This window comes from Cydia fagiglandana, chromosome Z (assembly GCF_963556715.1).
Source record: "Cydia fagiglandana chromosome Z, ilCydFagi1.1, whole genome shotgun sequence".
In the NCBI taxonomy this organism is placed as follows: Eukaryota; Metazoa; Arthropoda; class Insecta; order Lepidoptera; family Tortricidae; genus Cydia; species Cydia fagiglandana.
The window spans coordinates 35,758,419-35,782,829 of NC_085959.1; the positions used below are offsets into that span (position 1 = coordinate 35,758,419).

Consider the following 24,411-nt stretch of genomic DNA (forward strand, 5'->3'; position numbering starts at 1 on the left):
CTATGTACAGTCAGTACATTTATTAGCTTAGCACCCCTGGATACATAATATAATTTAGCTGACTGTCCATGAGAATGGATACGGAATTAAAAATGGAAGCGCTATAATGCGAGAGTGGTTTTGTAGTCGTTTCTCGGGCTTTAGAGGTATAGTAATGTCTAATTATTCATTGTACAGGTTATAGCAACATACAATTGTACTGTAAATCATAAAATCAAACATTTTGTTACCGACAACGACACGACTGAAGTCGTTAGAAGCTGCCGTGGCGATGTAACTGTATTCCAAAAGTAACTCACCTGTAAATACTTATATCAGGACCACATATAATCTCTTGTACCAACAGGACACACTGAGCGAAGCGGTGGCTGCGGCCGCCGGTCCCGGCGCGGCCGAATGCGAAGTTGACCCGTTGCGTGCCGGTAGCGGCGCGGCCCTGCGTCGGCAGCAAACCGCTCTCAGGGACGCGGTCACCCTAGCCTGGAGGGCCATAGCTGGCTCCGCGCCACGGTTCCCCCCGCCGCTCAGGGACTGTTTCGCCACCTTCCGCGAGAGGTATGTCGCTTTCATAATAATTTGCACTTAGGTTACGCCCAGAGCCGAAGAATCGAAGCTTTGGAAGATTGAAGAACTCGGTTTCCCGGAAGAAGACAAAAATAATAAACGGTACGTTACGATTTATTACTTTTCTTTGGGATGACTAAGCGATGTATTTTTTCCCTGCAATGTTTCTGCGAAAGATTATAATCTAACTTTGTTCTTTGTTCATTTGTGTTTGTCTGCTAGCCTTGCGAAATTGTATTTTTTTTTATATACCACATTGTTTGTTTTATTCTTTAAACGTTTCTGCGAAATAGAATTTACTTACCTATATGTTATTAAAATCTCAATCTATTTCATTACCTATCTCCTATATTCGGCAACATATTGGCAAAAAAAATAGTGAGTTCAAGAGAATAAAACCCTTTTTATTACATTAACCCGCAATTGTTTTGAATCTTGTCATACATTGCTTACAAAAGGGTTAATTCTCTGTTGTAGTTTTGCTACTCGTCAATAGATGGCGCTTCATGCGTTTCATTTGCGTTGTTTACAGACTGACTGCGATGGGCCGAGAGGACATTTCGGACAACTTGATAAGTGCGTCCATATTCCTCCGCTTCCTATGCCCTGCAATTCTGTCTCCAAGTCTATTTGGGATTACTCACGGTAAGAACATTTCCGTTCTAACAAAATTTGATAGATTGATTACAACGCCATCTATACGTACATGTGTGAACTACCTGGTTTGTTACAAGACTACATTGGTTTCCAGAGTACCCGAATGAGCGAGCCGCCCGCAACTTGACACTAGTTGCCAAGACCCTGCAGACACTGGCGAACTTCACGCGGTTCCAGGGCAAGGAGGCTTTCATGGAGTTCCTCAATGACTTCCTTGAACAAGAGGCGCCTAATATGAAGGCGTTCCTTAGAGCTATTTCCGTGAGAAACTTTAAAATTATATCTGCGAAACATTAAGACATACTTACATTAATTTCAATTAGGCACACAGACATACACATATATTAGGCACATAGACACAGACATTGTACAAATAAATTGAATAACACCCTTATCTATGCCAATCTGTGCCTACCTGATCTTCGGCATATCATGACAGAAAGATAAAGATAATCATTTATTGCTAAAATTAATATTAAAGTTTCCAAATTGTACGAGAGGAATACATTTTATGACATCAAATCTCACCACCAAATCAGGTCCCTACTTGCAGCATTCCACTAACACGGGGTTAACCGGTTAAACCTGGAGTTGCCATGGTTATCAGTACAATTTGACACGACGTTAACGGTTTAACTGCTTAACCCCCGGGTTAGTGCGATGGTGCAAGTGGGCCTAAGTGCCAACACGTCTACAGAACGAATCGCTATTCGGCGCCAAAGTTCGAGGCCTAAGACGTCACGTAATTTTTCCAGATGCGTCCTCAAGAGCAAGCGCAGGAGGGCAGCAACCGCAACTCGTCGGCGTCGCAGGGCTCCGTGGAAGCGGTGGAGGCGGATCCCGAGTGGGCGCCGCACGTGGACTTGGGCAAGCAACTGGCGACTTTGCACGCGCTGCTGGTCGACAGCCTGCCTAAACTGCCTGGCGGGAGGACTCAGGTAAGATAACTAATTATCACTGGACTGTAAGACAAGCATAATCGTCGCAGACTGGCACAGCTCCGTGCAAGCGGTAGAGGCAGACCCCGAATGGGCACCGCACGTGCTCTTGGTCAAGCAGCCGGCTACTTTGCACGCACTGCTTGTTGACAGGCTGCCTAAATTGCCTGGTGTACCGAATACTTTTATCACTGACCTAATTTCAGTGTCATGATTACTTAACTATGCGTTAACTCGTCAAGTGCTTTATTAAGCTTTCGGCATAAATACGTCCAAATATACTCCATTCTCACTCTGGTCACCAGCTCTGAGCATGAGCTCTGAGCTCTCCTTGCGCTCCGGCGCCGAGTGCCTGGCATGTGGCGTGCGTACTTTTCCGTTTCCTCAAACGGAAAATGCAGAGCTCGTGCTTGGACAATAAATTTGATTACCTACCCTAAAGTTAATTTATAATAATTGCAAATCAGTAAATAAATAAATATTATAGGACATTTTTACACAAATTGACTAAGCCCCACGGTAAGCTCAAGACGGCTTGTGTTGTGGGTACTCAGACAACGATATATATAATATATAAATACTTCAATACATAGAAAACAACCATGACTCAGGAACAAATATCTGTATCATAATACAAATAAATGGCCTTACCAGGATTCGAACCCGGGACCATCGGCTTCATAGGCAGGGTAACTACCCAGACCCACTAGGCCAGACCGGTCGTCATAAATTGTCTTAAGCTTATTTTATTGCCACTTGTTTATTCCAAATTGGTTCCAGGAACTGGAGCCGTTGCAAGACATCCTGGACGAGCTGAGCAAGCGCCTCGCGAGCAGCGACAACGGCGTGACGCCGCACGTCGCCGACAACATCTTTCGGTTCAACGACCCCACCTGCACCACCCCCACCAACAAGCCCGCCGAGCCCCCCAGCGGCCAGAACAACTTCGCTCATAGCTCCCCTATCATGCCCAAGAGCGGCGTGCAGTTCAACATAAGCCCTTCCAAATCCAACGCCGAGGATTCTAAGTACAAAGGCGTGTACGCCGGCGGCATGAAATCCCCCGCCAACCTCCGCTCCGCCACCCTCCCCAGAAATGTGTACGCCTCCAGCCCCGTTCAAAACGTCAACCCTGACCGCTACAGCTCGCAGTACAACAACCAGGAACATTGCGTCAACCTTAAAGTCGTCCAGATAGGATTCAGCTCCGACCAGTACCCCAAAGGCATGAATAATGGCGTCGGCGAGAGCCTCGAGCGCCGCATGCAGGGCTACAAACCCAGCAACTATCAACCCACTCACTTCCACAACGCCAACTACAACGGCACCGAGCGGTCGCCCAGCTCCGACAACATTAACCACAATTATTGCTCCAATGACATGCAAAATCTCATGAGGGACACGGCCACTCTCGAGGAGTTATCAGACTTATTGAAATACGCCGACGATTCTGATATCGTCGACGAGAAACTTATTATGAACAAGAAGACATTGTCACAAACCCAGTCGAATAATAATAACAATATTGTCGTTAATGGGAATAAGGGTTATGCTAATAACGGATCGAACGTTTCTATCAGCGGGCTGTCGAACGTCGCCAGCTCCGGGTATCAAAGCATAGCCACCTACAGCCAAAGTTCTAGTCCCGTGGAAAACGCCGCCCATCACCATCCACCTTATGAGAACGGCGGCCAGCCAATGAGCCGGTATTCGCAACTTAACTACCAGAAGCAGAGGGATAAGCACTTCTACGACAATAAGAACGACAAGTTTTACCCAAAAAGCCAAGTGCAACAAAAAATAGAGTACGACATTCAAAAATACGGCATACAAAACTTTACAATGCCCGACACCGCGCAGACCAACACGAGCGCGAACTCGAAAATGGCTCCGCTCGTGTTTACAAATCCCGTCTACAACATGGAGGACAGCCGCCAGACTCCGGAGAAGAAGAAAACCAATGAGAACAGGAATTCCAAGCGATGTCCCTGTGGCTCGTCCAGTTCATCGATAGATGAGGAGGTTCTGAGCACGGACAACGTGGAAACTAACTCCGAGGAGGGTTCTACAAACTTCAACGACGAAGGTAGAAGCTACGATCAGCAGAACCGCAACAATACCCACCGAAAGATAACCAGAGATTGTAATTACGAAGACGTATACCAAAGGAGCAACCACAGTCACTCACCGCGCGTGCGCGACGACGAGTCCTCCAGCAACTCGCCGAGCCTGCGCAAGAGCAGCAAGACGCGCATGCCGCGAACCAATCCCATGCTCTCCTACTCCACTAACCAAAACCCGCCGAACTACAAGCATTTCGGTCAGCGCGGCGAGTCACTCTATGAGAGCAAGCCTCACCACATCTCCACCGAGGGCGGCTACCCCATGAGCCGCTCCGAGTCCAATGTCGAAGAAGTCAACAAGGAGATGTACCGATTACAGATCTCACGGAGTCAGAAGGCTTTGAGCAATATGGACAATTTGAAGGTCTCTCCAGAGAAATATTCCCTCGGCGACGCCGGGTCCGAAACTAATTATCCCCTAGATCGCGCGTATTCAGCGGCTAAGATGTCGAGCAGTCGGTTAAACGAGGACCTGGACAGGCACCAGGAGTATTACCAGAGGCGGGAATCGCCTTCCCGAATGGTGTTTAGTCGAGAGTCTCACTCGAGCGAGGCGAGCGAGCGCGCCGGCCGCGAGGCGCGGGAGCCGCCGCGAGAGTCTCGCGAGGCCCGCGAGCCGGCCAGAGAGAAGCTGCAGAGGCGGCTGAGCCTGGAGTCGGCGCGGGAGCTCACGGACAGCTCCGACGAGCTGGAGGACACGCTCTACAGCACCACTGGCCGCCGCCGCAACAAGCATCACAGGACCATCGAACAGGTTAACATTCTTGTAAATAACTATTTTTAAATAAATAAAGTACAAAAAAATATATTCTGGGCGCTTCCGGGCGCGTCGGGGGGTCAGCCATTTTGTGGCCTGAATCAGAAACATAAACAATATATCTACAGTTCACGTATGCACGTATGTTTTCTTATGCATTGTAGGTTCTGCCATCTTGCACAAAGTGTAAATGTCAAGTTTAAGCTTCCAATGGGCTACTTTGGAAGCTTAAACTTGACATTGCTTCGTGCTTCGTGCCAATAAACAAGGGGCAACATTTGCTGCCCCCTACACTTCATACACGCTCCTTATAGATTAGTTTTAATATCGAAATAATATGGTTGAAAAACATCATTAGTCATTATATAATACCGTTCTCAGTACGAGCGAGAGATCGACCGGCTAAAGAACTCTGTGGATCTGCTGCGCGGGAGGCTGGGCCCCGCCGAGCCCGGCCAGGACACTTCCGACACCAAGATGAAAGCTATTATTACCAGGTAAAAACGTTTATGACTCTTAAAGGGGCCCACTGATTAACAGTCCGTCGGACGGTATCGGCCTGTCAGTTAGAACAAAGTTTTGACAGTTCCGAACAACTGACAGGCCGATACTGTCCGGCGGACTGTTAATCAGTGGGCCCCTTTATTAAATCCCTTGTTTAGCTTGAGGAAATATTTGCTAATATTTCTATTTGTTATCGAATAAATAAGTTAACTTATTTGAAATTATGATTGATTTGAAATTATGCAGGTACTTTTAATGACAGTAAATATTTGAGACCCTTACAGTTATAGGTGGTATTCCTCCTATCTAATTTCTTTGTCCAATCTGATATTGGACAAAGAATTAGGACAGGTGGACTACGACCTTATGATAACGCTGTCTGGTACCTATATGATAAAAGCACTTGAAATAAAATTAGTCGTTTAATTATTTATTGTACCTAATACGTTAGATTGAATTGTTAGTTTTATTTTATAAAATTGTTGATGTTATTATTTTTGCTTTTATGTAAATTCAATGTTGACGTGTAAAAGTGCCCTTGTGGCCTATTTGCTGAATAAATGTTGATGTTTGATGTAAGAGTTGAAAAATAGGTAATTCTTCTATTAGTCGCTATATTCGCGTTGAAAAATGCGCAAATAACTTTGAATCGCGGGCAGGTTGATCAGTGTGGAGGACGAGCTGCGGCGCGAGCAGCGCAAGATGGCTGCCGCGCTGTCGCACAAGCAGCGCGTGATCGAGGCGCAGGAGCACCGCATCGCCGCGCTGGACGAGGCCAACACGCGCCTGCTGTCCGCGCTCGTGCACCTGCAGCAGCGGGCGCCGCACCCCGCGCACCAGCACAACCACCAGGAGCTACAAATATAATCACATTTACTAACCTGTATACTGTACAGTCTCATTACTTGCATGTCACTCGGTGACTAGCCTATCGACAGTGTATATTATGTCAGAGAAGGACATCAACGTTCATTCACCGCCGCTTGCGTTGATTTCAATTTTATGATTGAAACTTCAGCTGTTTAAAATATAGAACTACATTAGATATTATCACAAAAATTCGTCTTAAGACACAAGTTCATTCAAGGATTTAAATTATTGAAACATGTTATGGATGTATATCAGTCTAAAAATATTTTTTACTGTAAATAATGTTACCAGAATGGAATACAAATAATGTTACTAAAACATACCTTTGTTGGCTGTATGACTACTTATCAACTTCAATTAATCGACTGTCAATGCATGATGGTCAAGTGAAAAGGTAGTTTTAATTATGTGTCTATAAACATTAATCGTACTAGTCTAAATGTTTTAAATGTCTTTTATAGATATAGGGCTCGGATTGAAATTGATGGATAGCTCTTTATTTGTTTAATCCACCGAATTGCTTGAAATGAACTGGGAACCATCATAAATTGCTATTTGACTGTTGAAGTTGATAAATATCAAAACAATTTTGAATTGAGTAAATGTTTTACATACTTATACATATTTAACCAGATTTAATTCAGTAGTGCGTGCATACATGTAATAGTAATAGTAACTTCGCATCGGTGTCCGTTTCCTTGTCCGTACTGTCTTATTGTAAATGTTCGGTCGGGTTGTCGAGTACGCTGTCGTGAGGGTGTGAGTTAACATGTTAACAAATATAAGCCTAGAGGCATTATTCTTATTAATATTATTTATACATTTATATGTATATATATTCTATATTTTAAACCTTTGTTGTAAGCTTCGTGCACAAACCGTTCCACTATCCGTCTTGTTTTACATCTGATATTTTATGTTTTTTTAATTCTATATTTTATTAATTTTTAATATGAATAATGTTGCACAATTGAAAGACGAACATAGCGTAATATTGGTATGCTAAGTTCATTTTACCACCGACTATGAAAGGCTAATTAAAATAGTTCATAAGGTTTTATAGGTACCTAAAATAACAACAGCAGTTACATATAATATTTTAAACTTTCGCGTTTTAAATACATATTAACTCACATTATAGACGGGTCTAACCACGACCAGTGAAACCTGTGTCGAAACGTCGGTAAATAAAGGTAATTGAATATAATTCGCGTTAGACCCGTCTATAATGTGAGTTAATAAGCAGTTACATAGCCGGTGGAAGAATGGCCTTGACGCGCTATAATTATTCGGCTGCCGATATAGGGATTATCTAATGAGGTCAATTGATTTATAATTAGATCCCTGGGTCAATAATCACGGTTCGTTTTGCCATTATCTTTTTACATTGTTATAAGTTGTTTCATTAGGTTTAGTTAAGAGATGCTTTAATGACATTATCATTTGATTTCGTATCAGTATTCTTCTCAGCCGGTTAGATTTTCTGTCTGCGACCTGTTATGTTTTGTTCTGCAACATTGATACCAAAGAAGATTGAATATCCGTAAGCGTTTTATTATAGCTATCGTTGTAGTCATCTACCTACTACAATTGTAGCAATAGTGTTGTATTTACAATAAAACGTTATTTTTATTATTTTAAATTACCCTAATTTAAGACTTGTATCATAATATTTTCTAGATAGTAAGTATATATTGTGTAGATGGCATATACCTACAATTAGTAAATAAATAAATATTTGATAATACCTTCGGAGTATTATAATACGACCATGACATGGTAAGATTTTTTCATAAAGTAAATATTCATTGTAAATGAATTTAAAATCACCAATATGATGGAATAAATGTTGAATTATATAGTTTCGAAGGGGTCTCATTCAGCGGTACAAAGGTCTACTATCCACATAAATAGTTTCTGTATCTGTTACTTGCATATTCTGCGTGGAGACTCACTTATGGGCTGCGCGAGCCAACCTAGTTGCTCTCCAGTGAACGTCAATGTTAAGCAGTTTATCTTAATAACATTAAATTATCAATACGTAATCAATCAATGTTATTTTAAAATAATTATGTCTGACTTTAAATAAATTACCTACACTGGAAACTGTCGTGTTTATGATGTTTTTCTTTGTGTCTAGTAATAAAAGAAACGAATAAAGTATTCAAAATGTGTTTATATTTTGAGATCAAAGGAGTTTCCCCCGGCTCTAGTTGAGTGCCGCGCACTAGGGGTGCGCATGCGCAGTGCGCGTCACTCCGGCGGCTCGACGCCCTTGGGCAGGCAGACCATGCGCCGGTCATTGAGCCGCACCGTGCGGTCGTTCGTCTCGGCCGAGCTGTACGGCCGCATCAGCATCAGATCGTTACACTTCGAGTACAAATACGAAAAGAATATCTCGCGGAAATGCTTGTCGGGAAACTCCGCGTGGAACATGATCCGCCAGAATAGATTATTTATTTTGGCGAAACATTTGAACAGTTCTCTTCTGTATTCGCACGAGTACTTATTAAATTTGTCTTTGAACTTTAACTTGTGGGCCCAGGTAGAAGCGACCTCGAACTGGGTGTCGTTCTTTGAAAAGAGGGACGCGTAAATCCTGGGCGTGATGCTTTCAAGCCTGGTCTGCAGTTCGAGGCTCTGTCTCAGGTAGGCCTGGCGCTGGGCGGGACCCATCGGGCCGTGGATGCGGCGCCGCATCCACTCCACCAGCTCGGGCGCCAGGTGCACGTCGGGCAGCCGCGCCGCTTCGTTCAGGTTGCGCAGCAGTCGCAGCGCGCACTTCAGATACTGCGAGGGCGTCGGATCCTGCCCCAGACATGTTTTAGATGACCTCTTCTTTTCTTTCTTTTTGACTACTTTCCTTAACCCTGTCACGCTATCCTCGTCTAGAAATTTTTTAACTTCTCTTTTGATTATCACGTTCTGATGATTTACGTCAAATATTGTGTCGTAGTTAAATTTATACGGTGCAGATGCCTTTGGCCTTTCGAAATAAGGAACCTCGTCCGGTGGGAAAGGGCCCTCGTGACCGTAGTCGTAGTTGTGGCCGCAGTAGCATTTGCTTTCTTTGACGTACTTTAGTATTTTATCGTGCCATTTCTGGTTGCAGTCGCATTGATCAGGTGGAGGTGATGCCGAGTAGCCACGGAATCCGAGGTGTATGTTCGTGTAGCCGCTAGGAGTCTGCGCGAACCCACCGTGTATAAGCTCGCCCTCAGCGGGTAGTATAGAAACGCTACCAAGTACGAATACCGTCCGCCGGCCAATTGTATACACTCCTTGTATCAAGTACTGAGCGTTGTTTACACCCGTCGTGGGAGGTTTAGGCTTGCGACGTAATCCTTTACGGGTCGGTCGCGTTATGCATATGCCATAAGTTTTCTTTTTAACTTCAAGTGTCATATTATGATTATGATGTTTTCCGTGACTCATCGTAGTCTTCATCGTAACAGAGGTCACCTGATTCGGCGCGATATTAAACACGCCTGCCAATTTGTTACAAATTGCTAGTGGAACGCGTTTTGGGGGAGGCGGCGGAGGTGGAGGCGGCGGTGGCTTTATTCGAATTCTGTATTCGTCGCTCTCCACATAAGGTTCGTTGAGCTCGTCAAACTTAGGCAAGGGAGGAGGTATAAACTTTTTGGGGCTAGCAGGATACCACATCGGAACTATAGATCTCTCCAGGTACGGAGACGGAAGAGGTGCTTGGCGTTTAGGCTTTGGCTTCGGTGGCGTTGGTGCCACATCTTTATCTGGTTTAAATTGTTCTCGCAACAATTCGATCAAATTTTTTAAACCCAAATAAAATATAGCCGATAAGATGAGCTTGGCATTAAAACAGTAAGAATTCCGCTTTCCCTCGATCGAGTGGCCAAAGAGGATGAAATATAAATGCCCCAACATTTTTTTGGGGTCATCGCTTCCGTGTAAGTTCGCAGCCATCAAGTCCATGGGTTTTGGGAGAGGTACAACACCGAGTTTATTAATTATACGGGCTGTCCTAGAGGGCCGTCCTTCAAGTAAATCTTGGTAAACTGAATTCCCTAAGCTATCGAGTGCGTCTCTTTGCGGTACACTGAGTACTTGGTACCAGGTCGGGCCGACGAGTTTTTTCATTCTCTTCATGGCCTTTTTTTCAACCTGCCGTCGATATTCTCTGAGGTCTTCCATGTAGACTTGTCGCTCGCGGGTCTGCTTGGAGTACAAGAACTGCGAGCGCTGCTGCTGCCGACGTAAGAACGAGTCGGCGGCATCCTGTGCTTGCCCATGTGTGCTTGTCATGATGATTTTATAAAAATGATTTACCTATTTGATTACGTACTATAATCACGTCAGTATTTTGAAAAAAAAAACAGTTTAAACTGCAATTTGGAAAAAAATACGGGATGCATCGAAACTAAAAGACAATGTAATCCTTTAATAACTTTGTCATGACGCATTGACGTTCAGTGACACATTTTCTTAAAAAACACTTGTTCGAGTCAAAAATAGGTTTTATGCAATATCAGGGAAAACATAAGGCAAGATTACCAACTAGATAAGCCAGATAATTAAATTATTCGTTTGAGAATACTATTTAAATATGGATTTTGCTTAGAGCGCCATCTATCGTTGAGAAGCAGGGCCGTCTTAAACTATGCTGGGGCCCTTGGGCACATAAGAATTTGCGGTCCTTTTTTAAATATAATAAAAAAATAGTACTGAAAAATGTTGAAGAGATAAAAAAATGACAATGTGTATCAATATCAAATTACTACTAATCTAAATAATTAAAAAAATATTATCGACTCTAAATAGTTGTTTTAAATTTTGGAAAGTATAAAAGCGAATTAAACTAATATTTTTCTACTATGATGTTTTATTCATTATGGGTAGTCAATTATACATGAGACTGTCTGTTCTTCGGGGCCCCCTGAGGATAGGGAGTCGTGAATCAAGACTCTTCTTTTCCCGAACAGACTCTACCTACAAGTACCTCCATACACGGATAAAAACACATAGGGTATAGTTTGTAGATTTATAACAGGCCTCGACGGCTAATCCTTTGTCTATTGTTAAGTAAACCCGCTCGTGCTACAACCTGCATAAAAATCGTTCGTTCACTTTACCCAAGTAATTGAATTACAACTCCTATGGATATTAATAATAATGCAATGTTCTGCCGCCAGAGTGCAGCACTATTAGCTCCACTAGTAAACCATGATTAGAATTTGTATTTGTATATGCATTTTTGTGTATTTTTTTATTTTTTCGACAACTTTTACGAAAGGATTATGGTTCATAATTAACACCTGCAACACCAGAGGAGTTGTAATTATTTTTCCTATAGTCCGTTTTTTTAGCATTAGAAAGAACTATTAAGCAAGTAATAGATGTTGTTAAAAATAATGTTACGTATACGTTTTAAGCAATTACCATACCAGCCGTCCTACTTATTATACTCGTATATTAGATGGGTAGGTACATGGACTTTTTACTCATAATTTATGGTTACCTTAGTAAAGAAATATAGTGGTAAAGGACACCTCGCCTGGCCACCCCATTGCTGCGCGTCCAGTTCAGCGAGGAATCAGCTGGTCGCGGTCACAGACCGGACCAGGGTGAACGGCCGCCTCTACACCATTCGTCACCTGAATAATTCCTCACCTCATTCATACGCACCAACGAATCTATTACAATGTTTAAGCTCTGAACATTATACCGAAACCCAGCCAGCCGCCAGGGCGAAAGCAACTTTGTCGCGCAGTCTTATCAGTTTTGCATGTCTAAATTTAACCCGGTATTGACGTCGTGTCTTGCATATAGGGCTGCTGAAGCTTTATGTGAGACGTTTTAATCCGTTCAATTACCGCAGTTTATCGCACTCTACCTGCTTTTGTCAGACTAAATATACTTACAAACAATTTCTAATACTTATAAGATAACGTTTCTCCACATACTTTTCCTGTGATGCGAAATATGATATACTTCTTAGGTAAGTATTTTTTATCACACTTGCTCGAATATAGTACCTATACTAGTCGGTACTTGATACTGATAGACTAACGATGTAACATGAAGCCTGCTGTTGCGACTCGGCTGTTGGTAACACCTGAAATATCAAAACGTGAACTTATTTTAATCCCTGAGGGCTGCAGCCCGATTTGTAGGTATTGATCCCGTAACGGCCGCGGCCTCTAGACTCTAGTATCGGCATGGGTTCTGTAGCTATACAATGGGTATAAAATTACCATTAAAGGTAGGGAACTTAGTTTATTTTACTCGTGTTTCCCTAAACCTGTCAACAACTAGGCTACAGAGATTAGGCTACAGAGGCTGTGTGCTAACTCATAGTTCAATTTTAGAATCATCCGCAATAAGGACGACTCACGCAGACCGGGCCGGGGCCGGGCCGGAGCGCCGGCGCTTCGTTTTCTATGAAAAACATCACGTGATCACCGGTCAGCCGTTAAGCCGTCATAGAAAATGACATGTCGGACGCCTACCACCGACTACCTACCATTATACCTTGTAACATTCACATCACATTTCACACTGTACTAATGTATCGTAATCGATACAAGTGCGACAAATAGGAAGTTCGCAATGAGTGGCTATAAATTAACACGACACGACCCAAGGGAGTGTTTTAAATCGACACAAGTTTAAGTTATTTTATTTCTATCACATTAACGCATATAGGAAATGCACGCTAACATTCATGAAAATAATTTCAATAGGTACTTAATTGTGGTTGGTGTTGCCATACGAATCGATTCGGGAAATAAATTAGAGTTTAACTATTAGGTACGATATAGTAAAGATATGTGACGTTCCACGGCAAAAGGTTGGTGCCGCGATTCGGGAAATGAATTAGCGGTTCATTAGATATGAAATAGTAAAGATATGAGACGTCCCACGGATAAGTAAAGGTACCTTATAGCGGTTGGCGCTTACGCTATTATTGACGCCACTCCAATATTATTGCGGCGCTATGCGACGTAAGAGCCAGCCGCCATAAGGTACCTTTTGCCGTGGAACGTCACAATTATCTTTACTATATCGTATCTAGTTAATTCCTAATTAATTTCCCGAATCGCGCCGATAGTCTAGCACGGTATTTACGCAGTGATAGCCCTTAAAGAAAATATGAAATGCAGAAGACTAACTGTGTTATACCAATTGCGTCAAACCTTACGCATCGATTTACAAAGGACCAGAAGTGAATAAAAGCGTGTGCGAATGCATCTATGAATTTACAGTCAGCAATTATACGAAACAAGAATGAATTATGGAAAGCCAACAAATATTCATGTGGTGTCAGTCTGGTATAGGTTTAACTGTTGCATAATTGCATCAGTTCAGTACCCCTGACAATACAAGTTGAAAAATCTTTCGCAAGATGGCATGACACGCAACGCGTCATCATTGGCCACAGCATCTTTGCAGATTATTTGCAGCGACTAATATAAAGAAGATATTTTGAGGTAGTCTACAGCCTAGGCCAGTCGGCATTTCTTTCCTCATCGATCACAGACGTGTCTTGACTCTTGGGGTGATCCAGCTGTTCTGCGATTTCGTTTATGCTTCGTTTGTTTGTGTGTGTGTGTACGCAACGCATACAATGTACAAATGCAAGCTAATAAAGATAAGATAAAGATAAAAAATAGTTTATTAAAGTAGGCATATTACGATGAGCTTATGAACGTCAAATAAACCTTTACCGGCTCCAACCGTACACCTCTGCCCCGAGAAGATTTAAATCCCCCCTCAATTGGAGGAGGGTATCCCAATATGGGACCGGCAATAGTATAATAGCTCCCTTCTATTTAATCTGTGTTTGTATATGTCGTGACGTATAGACCGGATCCTGTATCTGAAACCTGAACAATAGGAGGTACGCCGTAGGTATTTAGTATAGAGCTTCGCAGATACTGATGGATGAGGACTTTATGAAGACGTTACTCCTATCAGATTTCAGATAGGTACGGGATCCGGACTACGTCACGACATATAAAACAGATCAATTTGAAGGGACTAACTGCTAAGTATTATGTAGCATTGCTTGATATTGTTCCGATTTTAGATACCTACAGGATAGGGTCTACGTCACGTCATATATACAAACACAGATTAAGTTCCAACTTTAGAAATGGAAAATAGCTGGGAAAAGCACGGGGGCACGTTTGAACGCAACTACAACAACTTACGGTTTGTTTTAAGGTCTGTATAGGTATAATATATAGTATTGAAATATACTTATTTACCTATTTTTAGGGTTCTGTATTTCTATTATGTGAAAATCCTTTATTAGCTCGGGAACGCGTGGAGATATCGAGTTAAAATTCCATATGCTCAGGTCCATGAGCCCTTGAAGCTGTGAAAAAAACAAACTTCCAATTTGACGTAAAAAAAATACGGGCATTAAGAGTGTAGGAATATACTCCTACACTCTCAAGAGAATCCAAATTTATATGTATGGCACTTCCCGTGACCTAGAACAATTAAATTTGGTAAGTAATACACAGAAAAATATCAAAACTCAAAATTTGTAAATAAAAACTTAACAAAACATATAAATTAAATTGTACAGAACCCTCGACATACTGACTCACTCTTGTCCGGTTTTTTTTTGCACTGCATTAAGAATGTATAATATTCAGTTTATATATTATTATTTTTACAGAATATTTTAATTGAAAGATATGTCTTTTAGGGATTTACTCAAGCAACAATAAATATTAATATCCAAAATTAAGTAAACAAAATTCCGCGATTTGTTAGATTGTACAACAGAACCATGATAAAATTATCTTATTCAGAGCGAGTGGCTGAGAATTATCTCTGCTCTGCGAGTCCGTGGCAGTGACACACACCGAAAAGAATCTACATTAGCTACTCAATTAAAATAAAGTGGCCCATTGATTAATTTATGGTGTTTTGGTGCTGGCCGGAGTAAAGGCCACTGTTAGAGTTAGAAGGAAGATTATATATATTTTGGAAACATCAGTGAATTTTATTTAGGAAATGCCAAAAATATAATGAAATCGGTAAAGGGATTTACCGATTTAATTATTTTAATTAATACTATAATAAGAAGGTATTTACTTGTAGTAGAAGGACCTACTAGTAATACCTACTAGTACCTAGCGTAGTAATTTTTACATGGGCAAATTGTTAATGTAATAATAATAATCGCCCGCTGGTTTTACCAGTGCAATCAGTCAACGCAGGGCAGCTTGTGGCGAGCTGTTGGGGATTAGCGACCTCACGTACCCGAGTGCTCCTGGGGAGTTCTGCTACCCGCAAGGAGGGTGGGTGGGACAAGATTCTCTGCCTCTGGCTTGCCTTAGCCGGCCGGCCAGAGTGGAGTCGTTAGAGCTATAAGCTCCAGGGGTGGAAGTGAAATATGCATAAGACGCGAGTTGGCACAGTGGCTGTTAACAGCCACTGGGTAGAAAGCGGCGCACACCTCTCGACACCCCTGAGCCGCTCACACCGGTGTTGCCCTTGAGCCATCCTAGATGTCGCTTTTTTGTGGGGGCCCATCTTGTGAGGGCGAGTCACCGTCTGCCGGAAATAAAATTGCATACCGTTTTATTAGGCAGGCGTCCGGTTTTTTACCCCATAGCTCAGTACTAGTCCATCGCTTTCATCCAATAACCTAGTTCATTTTAGATTTCATCAACTCTCAATAGCCCTTACACCCTGGCGGGTGCTGCCTCTGCGTGCGTCCCATGACACGGGTAAGGGCAGCATCCGCTCGGTGTACCCCTTACATTTCATTAAAGTGTCAAAAGGGCCTCTACGTGTTGGCTTCGGCTCCGCGCACGCCTCCCAAAGGTCCGGAACACCATTGTTCCGTGATGGGAAAGACATACAATAACGTTTGATATGTACATCGAGGATTGTAAAAAATGACTTATTGTTATTATTATCATAATAAAAGTCTGTATTCTATACTAGTGCCTACGTCAAATTTTAAACATGGGATTAGTTGTCAAGCGGACCCCAGGCTCCCATGAGCCGTGGCAGAATGCCGGGATAACGCGAGGAGAAAGAAGAATAAAAGTTTGTATTCTGGCATATTTTATACATATTAGTAAAGAAGTTTCGTAACTTTCTGTTGAGCAGAACGTGAGATGTATATAATGTGTATATCACGGCCATTATTATACCTAGGCTAAAGGGGCCCACTGATTAACAGTCCGCCGGACGGTATCGGCCTGTCAGTTAGAACAAAATTTTGACAGTTCCGAACAACTGACAGGCCGATACCGTCCGGCGGACTGTTAATCAGTGGGCCCCTTAAGGTTTAAGATTATAAATTGTAGAAGCGTATAACAATATAAATAATAAGCTTAAGAACTTATTGACCATAAATATCTCTTTCGTATTTTTTGCTCATGGGAATCGGATTTAATTAGTTATTTAGTATGAATTTCTTTACCGGAAATTTTCAAATTATGTAGGTAATTTCCGTAGAAACTACTATATTTAAAAAATATAAGAATTGAATATACAAACTTACAATAAAATGAAAGTACCTATAGTTCGTTTTTTTAGCATTAGAAAGAACTTGCAAGAAGATAAGAAATCTTTACATGTCTTTTAATTGGAAACCGCTTTTTAAAATCAAAAACTATTACTTATGAAAGCAGAAGAATATAAATGATCGTATTAGATTCATAATTGTTACATATTTGCCGTAACTTATTTTTAAAATAAAACTATTTATTACAACACTATTAAGTAAATATAAAACTTTAAATTAGCCTACAAATAATAATACAAACTATCTCTAAACTAAATAAACTTGAAATAAAAAGCCTATAAATAAAAAACGTCCCCCAAGTCACTGCCGATGGGCAGTGTGCCCAGAAGGCTGATCCGCTGCGCTAGATATGACCCAGCCCTCTGGTCACGCGTCAACTCAACTAACCTGCGGCTACATTCGCTGAAAACCCTGTGGGCGCTTTCCCCCCAATGCTCCATGGTCTCAACCCCACACGGCTCAAATATGCAACTACTATTTATGGTTGCATACTTGCGACGCCTGAGAAGCTCGGCCGAATTTGTAATTTCCTCTTATATTTTAATTTTTTTGAATCTTGAAATTTTAGAAATATATTCAACAGATCATAATCGTTATGCTTATATCTTATCTTTAATTTATTATAGTTTTCGCTTGAACACACCTGTCGATAAGTATTAAATTTACTGAATATCCCTCAACTACACGTTAACTACACGTGAAGGGGGAGGCCTATGTTCAGCAGTGGACGTCTTATGGCTGAGATGATGATGATGACACGTTAACCTAATATTATTCAAATTACAAAACCCCTGTGTTTCAAGTACACTGTAAGTACTTCGCTTCGCTTCACTCGCTAATTCTTTAACTATCTGCATTGGAAACTTCGATTTGATAAGTTAGAAAATAATAGTATTTCAATATTGAGACATCAATGTTAAGTTTTTTCACGACAAAAAATTTCAAAACACGAATCCTTGAAAATTTTCTAGACGTTAAAATTAGCGTACCTACACAATGTTTAAGTTTTTGCGCAACAGTTCAAAGACCAATAAACAATATTATTTTCCTTCAAACTTACTTTCTTATAGCAAAAGAATGAGCCCATAGAAAATCCTCTCTTATACCAGGATAAATCTAAACTTTAAAGTTTGTTTCTTTAGGTTTTTTCTTAACTTTCTACGGATTGTTATAGAAAGTACTGGACAGTTTTCATTTTGTTTATACCCATTTTACTTAAGACTGCGTCGACCGTCCAGTTGCGCCCTTACTTACTTTATCACCTAACCAAAAAAAGTGACAACAATTTGCCGTTAAGTTAATAAAGCAAATAAACGAAATAAAACTAGGTACCTGTGTGAAAAGACCAAAATTGGGGAATCAGTAAGTACCTAAGACAACAATATTAATATAGGTACCTACGTAGAAAAATGCCCGCTTTTGACGAACTTCGAGTTTCGATCATGTTCCAGATTTCCAAATTTGATGAGTGACGCAACTAGTCACGAGGTTTTGGTATATAAAATGGTACCTACTAATTTATACAGAAATTGAATTGGTTTATTCGAAAACACAATACCAATGAATGCCGGGCGATACAATCTTAAATATATCGGTATCAATTGAATCTTTAAAAACGTTATATATCGTTATATATCTTCTGTATACGGTATACGGTGGTATACGGGAGCCATAGCTTAGCCCTGTCCTCAATTACAAGCAACAAAAATATCGAAGGTATAAAAGTACAGGATGTGAGACAATGTCTCTCTCGTCTATCCCCGTTGCTCTCGGCTAGGGCTAGCCGATGTGACCAGTGTTGCCAACTCGGATTTTGAAAAAATGCTATGTCTAGATTATGCCAAAATTGTGCCAAAGCTTTTTGAAACATGCTAAAATCTCCCCCGCGTTAATCGCGAAATCTGCGTTAGACCCGTCTATAATGTGAGTTAATATGCTGAAAACTCACTTGAAATTAGACACTTAAAACACATACATTTTTTCAAATTTGCCGCCCTTTTCTACTGACAAGATCTGCTTGACTAACTTTATATAGTCCGTCGACGTCCATCCGTCCACAAAAGTCAAAATTCATTAGAAAATATGAACCACATAAGGCCATGGCGCATATTGTTGCTGCCAAGTTGGTGCAAACTTGGCTTAGACTAAATTATGCTAAAAGATATGCCACATGCTAAATGGAAATGTTGGTGCCAAAGCCAGTGAAAATATGCCAGATCTGGCATCATTTATGCCAAGTTGGCAACACTGCCGATGTCGTGTCTAGCGCATGCAACAACTTTCCACGTGGCACTGGCAGGAAGCATGCAGCCACTTTCACTCCATTCAAGATCTCGGTGGCATCTGACAAATGAAGCCACGAGTATTATTGTCTAAGCGTCAGTGATAGTTTTTCAAATAAAAAGTGGGCTTAAAAAGATAATAAGCAGCATTGCAGGGAAATGTTAATTTAATGTGAAGGTAGGTAGAAGACGGCGTATTAAAATCAGTATATTAAAGTAAAAAGTAAAAGTTTAGAAGGTGAAACCGAAGAAGTAAAGTTTTTCTCATATGTAAGATAGTGTGTTTCGCAACATATCGTATCGACTAAGAAAATCGTAATTTTAAATTCATTTTTATTATTATTCTATTTTCAAATACGTATAAAATTTGTAATTACCAGATATTGCGATGGTAAAAATAAAAACATACTTCTAAATATTTACCGATTACTTACCTAGTTAATAGTCTTAGGGACTGTACGGGAGGAGAAGAGTCGTGGAATATAATGGGAACCAATACGTTTTTCGACTCTTTCCGCACAGACTTTACTTATTAGGTAACATAAACAAAGGCTTTATTTACTTACGTATAACGTTAACAGTGAATCTTACGGCTAAAGAGCTATCTCTTTTAGATGTCGATAGATCTCAGTTTCCGTGTATGATTATAAAGTAAAAGTACTACTGTCTATAGGTAGCTGTTTTTCATTAAAGGTAAGTACCTTATTAATACAAAATAAGGCAGTGATTTTTTTCTACATATATTATATTTGGGTTTTGGGCCCTTTTGGGCCATTTTTAGGATTCCGTACCCAAAGGGTAAAATCGCTGTCCGTCCGTCCGTCTGTCTGTCACCAGGCTGTATCTCACGAACCGTGATAGCTAGACAGTTGAAATTTTCACAGATGATGTATTTCTGTTGCCTCTATAACAACAAATACTAAAAACAGAATAAAAAAAAGATTTAAGTGGGGCTCCCATACAGCAAACGTGATTTTTGACCAAAGTTAAGCAACGTCGGGCGTGGTCAGTACTTGGATGGGTGACCTTTTTCAATTTTGCATTTTTCCCGTTTTTTTTTGCTTTATGTTACGGAACCCTTCGTGCGCGAGTCCGACTCGCACTTGCCCGGTTTTTATTTTGATGTCGATTTTTTGTTTTTGTCAGTATTTGATAATGGTGGATAGATAAGATTTCCTGTTAAATAAGCACAACTGCACCATATTTCCTATAAAAACTGCCACAGAGTTACGAAAACATGTGGTATTGAACGTGCTCAACTGAAAATATGTATATATACATTTTTGGGTCGCTATTTAGCACGTTAAACCGTTAACTTAGTGTCAAATAGGCTACATTCCTACTAGTCAAATATAGATGGTCAAGCAAATCTTGTCAGTAGAAAAAGGCGCGAAATTCAAATTTTCTATGAGACGCTATCCCTTCGCGCCTACATTTTTCAAATTTGCCGCCTTTTTCTACTGACGATATGATTCGGTTAAATTGTGTTCTAATGTATGGGAAAGACAAACTAATTATAGCCAGCCTTTTATGAATGTAGTATGATACCTTAGGGTATGGAGCTTTACGCACACTAGCGTCCCTCCCCCTCCCCCTGACGCAACCCCCCCTTTTAGCATGAAATATGTCCCGGATTACGGTTTTTATTATTTTTGAGAAAAGTATTAGAGTTAGGAAAAAAGTGTCAAGGTAAGAAATAATCCTTAATAAATTTTAAACAAAAAAGGTTATATACAACTTTTTGGTAAGACTCACCATATTCATGCATTAACTTGTTGAAGTTCAATATAAGTTAGTACGTGATAGTACTGAAATAAAACTAATATGGAGAATAAGCTTGCAAAGCTTATTCTCCGTGAAGATTTCTTTCTGTACTGCCACGTACTATGTTATATTGAACTTCAACAAGTTTTTCAACGGTTAAATTTTGTCGAAGTTCATCTAGCTATAACATCAATATGGTGTGTCGTATCAAAAAAATGAATATAACCTTTTTTGTTTAGAATTTAATAAGAAACATTTCTTTCATTGACACTTTTTTCCTATATTGTATACTTTCCCCAAAAAACAAAAAAAACTCTCAACCGGGACATATTTATGCTAAAAGGGGGGGTTGCGTCAGGGGGAGGGGACGGGACGCTAGTGTGCGTAAAGCACCATATCCAAAGGTATCATACTACATTCATAGAATGCTGGCTATAATTAGTTTTTCAAAAAACACAATTTGTCCGAATCAATATCTGCTTGACCAAGTTTAAGCTTCTTTTTTAGAACTGTCAAAACGATTTGCTAATATGGAATTTATATGAAAACGAATATAGTGACGTCACGGTAAACTCAACTAGATTACTTTTTATAATTCAATCCGATTTATTAGATACAAATTGTGTTTATAAATAGCTGCTATGTATGTTTTACTAATAATTATCTGGTGCTTTATTTCGTGGACGGTTTGAAATAATTTTAAGTACAGGAAACATCGCTATTGTACCGGCAACCATGGTAACTCCAGGTTTAACTGGTTAACCCTGGGTTGGTGGGATGATGGTGGGTGATAATTATCTATAGTAGTGTACCCTATGATGGGCGTGGAACCAGTAATGGGACAAAAAACCACAAATCCTGTAAAATAAGTGTCTAAAAGTAGTTTATAAACACTGCCTGTATATTATCATAAATAAGAGTCCTAGAGCTGTTTCAGTTTGAATTTTTATTAAATTTGGTTGTTTTTTAAGAAATTGGCGTCAATCCAAAAGTTGTCGTGTCACTGAAAAAAAATACCACTACGAATTCTTAACAACTTCGCTAAGAGAGGTGAGTTAATTTATTAAATTTTAATATATTAATACTTGATGAAAACTAAAATGTGTTTTGTTAATTGCATTTACCATGAGATAAGGTATACAACATACTATGTTGTGAGTCCACACATGTAAAAAAATAGTGGTATTTGGCCCAATCCCATTATAGGAGCTGTAAAACTGCATACCTCCTATAATGGGAAATTTACATAATGATGCTTGCCATGCCATCATTTCATGTTTAAACAATACAGAAGTAAAATGTAGTTACGAAATATGTCAACCAGGAGGTATGCTCGGACTTCGGATAAATTAATATCGTTTTTTAGTGTGGGTCAAATCTTGGTAGCCGAGTTTGAGCCACTTTCCCGTTTTCCGATTGAGTTGAAATTTTGTATTCGTAATTAAATATGCAAATCGGATGATAATGCAATATTATGATAACATGGACCAGATCTGATGACCTATTTCAATATTTTATACTGATAGAGCAGTGTCCATTACTGGGGGGCCCATTACTGGAGCTTTGGTGTCCATGACTGGAGAAAAATAGCATAGTTTTAATTTGTTGAGTATGTGGAAACTCATTGCAGTATCTTTGATACAACACGCCTGAAACATGAAAGACGGGTAGGACTTTCATCTTTCAATACGCTAAGCGGTAGACCATTCACATGTATTAGGGAAATATCACAAATACTCCAAATTCCCTCTTAAATGTCCCATGACTGGTGCTGTTACTATATTGCTCTTTTGTTACAAATTTTCTTAGTTATACAACAACAACGTCAACAACTGAGCGTCAAAAGTAGGTTATTACTGCAACACGTAAGTAATTTGATCGACGTTTGACGATTGGACGCTTAAAATAGTTTCAGAAGAATTAATTAAATCGAATGTAGAACCCGCCGAAGCAGAAGCCTTATAGGTGCTTCAAAAGGAAGCTTACCTACACCAATGAATGAATTACATTAATGATCATGCTTTCAGTTCGACTTCTAGTTGTGATTTCAGTGGGCATTTCTCCGCGGGTCAATGGCCCTTCTTATCTCGTGTGTGCGTGCACGTGTCAAGCGCGTGTGTGAGTGCGTTGCGTGCGCGAATGTGTGCATTGTATTATGCAACGGATAAGCGAAATAACAATAATAAAAAGCAATACTTGCCATTTTTATAGTGGGCAGTTAATTAAGGTTAAGTTTATAGGGTCCAATAGGTACCATTAAATTTATTACAGTTAGGCTTCTGAATCCTGTATATAGGTAGGTCTATATACAGGATTCAGAAGCCTATCTGTAATAAATTTAATGGTACCTATTGGACCCTATAAACTTAACCTTAATTAACTGCCCACTATAAAAATGGCAAGTACTTATACATATACACAAGTGTACTTATTTAAAAATTACAGATATTTAAAAATCGGTTGTAGTCTATCCCAAAACCAGGTTAGTGGCTTAAGGTATCTGCGCTAAAGAAGGTACGGTTCTTAAGCTTGCCTATTTTCAAAATTTTGCAGTTAAGAGTGTGAATGGATTCAAATTTCGAGTCGATGTTCGCTAGAATAGTACAATACACAAAACTGTAAGTATGTACGTATTAAACATAAAATAATACAAATAACGATTAGTCTTCTTTGGTGGAGGTACCAACACCTAGGATGATTCACGTTAGACCGCGCCGTGTCCGATCCGGGCCGGAGCTTCCGGCGCATCGTTTTCTATGGAAAGCATCACTATAATCACAAAAAAGTAAGTAAGTTCTGCTCCGGACACGGCTCGGGTCTAATGTGAGTCATCCTTATATCAGATCTATCGGCCCATTTTACGATCGGTTTATTTAAATGTTTGGAAAAAATGTAATCGTGTCGCCGTCGGCTCTGTGGAGGAGGTTCAGGTTAGAGATTGATACAAAGAAAAATACACTGTATAAAATAACAAATGGTAAAACTTCATGGAATTTGAGTCGGACTGATTTCATATTTCTGATGGGCGATGGACGTATTAAAATGATAAGATGATTTTATCTTCGATATTGAGTAAGTATATTTAATTATGTTTTAGTATTTACTAAGAATTAAAATAAAACACGGCATTTCATCAATGAAATCTGAAGATCTATAATGTCAGTTTCTTTATTAAGACACTTTTGAATTTATAATAAGAAAGAATAAGTAATACGCTTCCAAAGACTTGCAACAGTATTCGTAATGAAATATTGGAAATAACAATCAAAATGAAAATAGATATCCTAACCTTTTCTCTGTTTACTTACTTGTTAACTATGAGACTAAAGTTTTATTTCGACGTAAACAATATACCAATATATTATGGGGGGGACATTTCATAATTTCATAATCAACTTTAAAAAGTTAGGTAACT

The 24,411-nt window shown here is 40.1% G+C and overlaps 2 protein-coding genes across 10 annotated transcripts in view; one reads left to right on the forward strand and one right to left on the reverse strand.

The window, feature by feature from the left end:
- Window positions 1-8,576, forward strand: part of LOC134678621 (ras GTPase-activating protein raskol) — a 212,688-nt gene extending 204,112 nt beyond the window's left edge. For all 9 annotated transcript variants that reach the window (XM_063537256.1, XM_063537252.1, XM_063537251.1 and 6 more), the window contains 7 exons: window positions 347-555; window positions 1,097-1,209; window positions 1,316-1,482; window positions 1,977-2,159; window positions 2,940-5,036; window positions 5,421-5,536; window positions 6,203-8,576. In XM_063537256.1, coding sequence (XP_063393326.1) covers window positions 347-555; window positions 1,097-1,209; window positions 1,316-1,482; window positions 1,977-2,159; window positions 2,940-5,036; window positions 5,421-5,536; window positions 6,203-6,410 — 3,093 coding nt within the window. In that variant the 3' untranslated portion in view covers window positions 6,411-8,576. The remainder of the gene's footprint in view (window positions 1-346; window positions 556-1,096; window positions 1,210-1,315; window positions 1,483-1,976; window positions 2,160-2,939; window positions 5,037-5,420; window positions 5,537-6,202) is intronic.
- A 78-nt stretch (window positions 8,577-8,654) lies between these two features.
- LOC134678631 (uncharacterized) lies at window positions 8,655-10,826 on the reverse strand. Its single transcript, XM_063537277.1, has one exon. It carries the CDS (start codon window positions 10,695-10,697, stop codon window positions 8,667-8,669), a length of 2,031 nt encoding a protein of 676 aa, XP_063393347.1. The 5' UTR covers window positions 10,698-10,826; the 3' UTR covers window positions 8,655-8,666.
- Window positions 10,827-24,411: the final 13,585 nt, after the last annotated feature.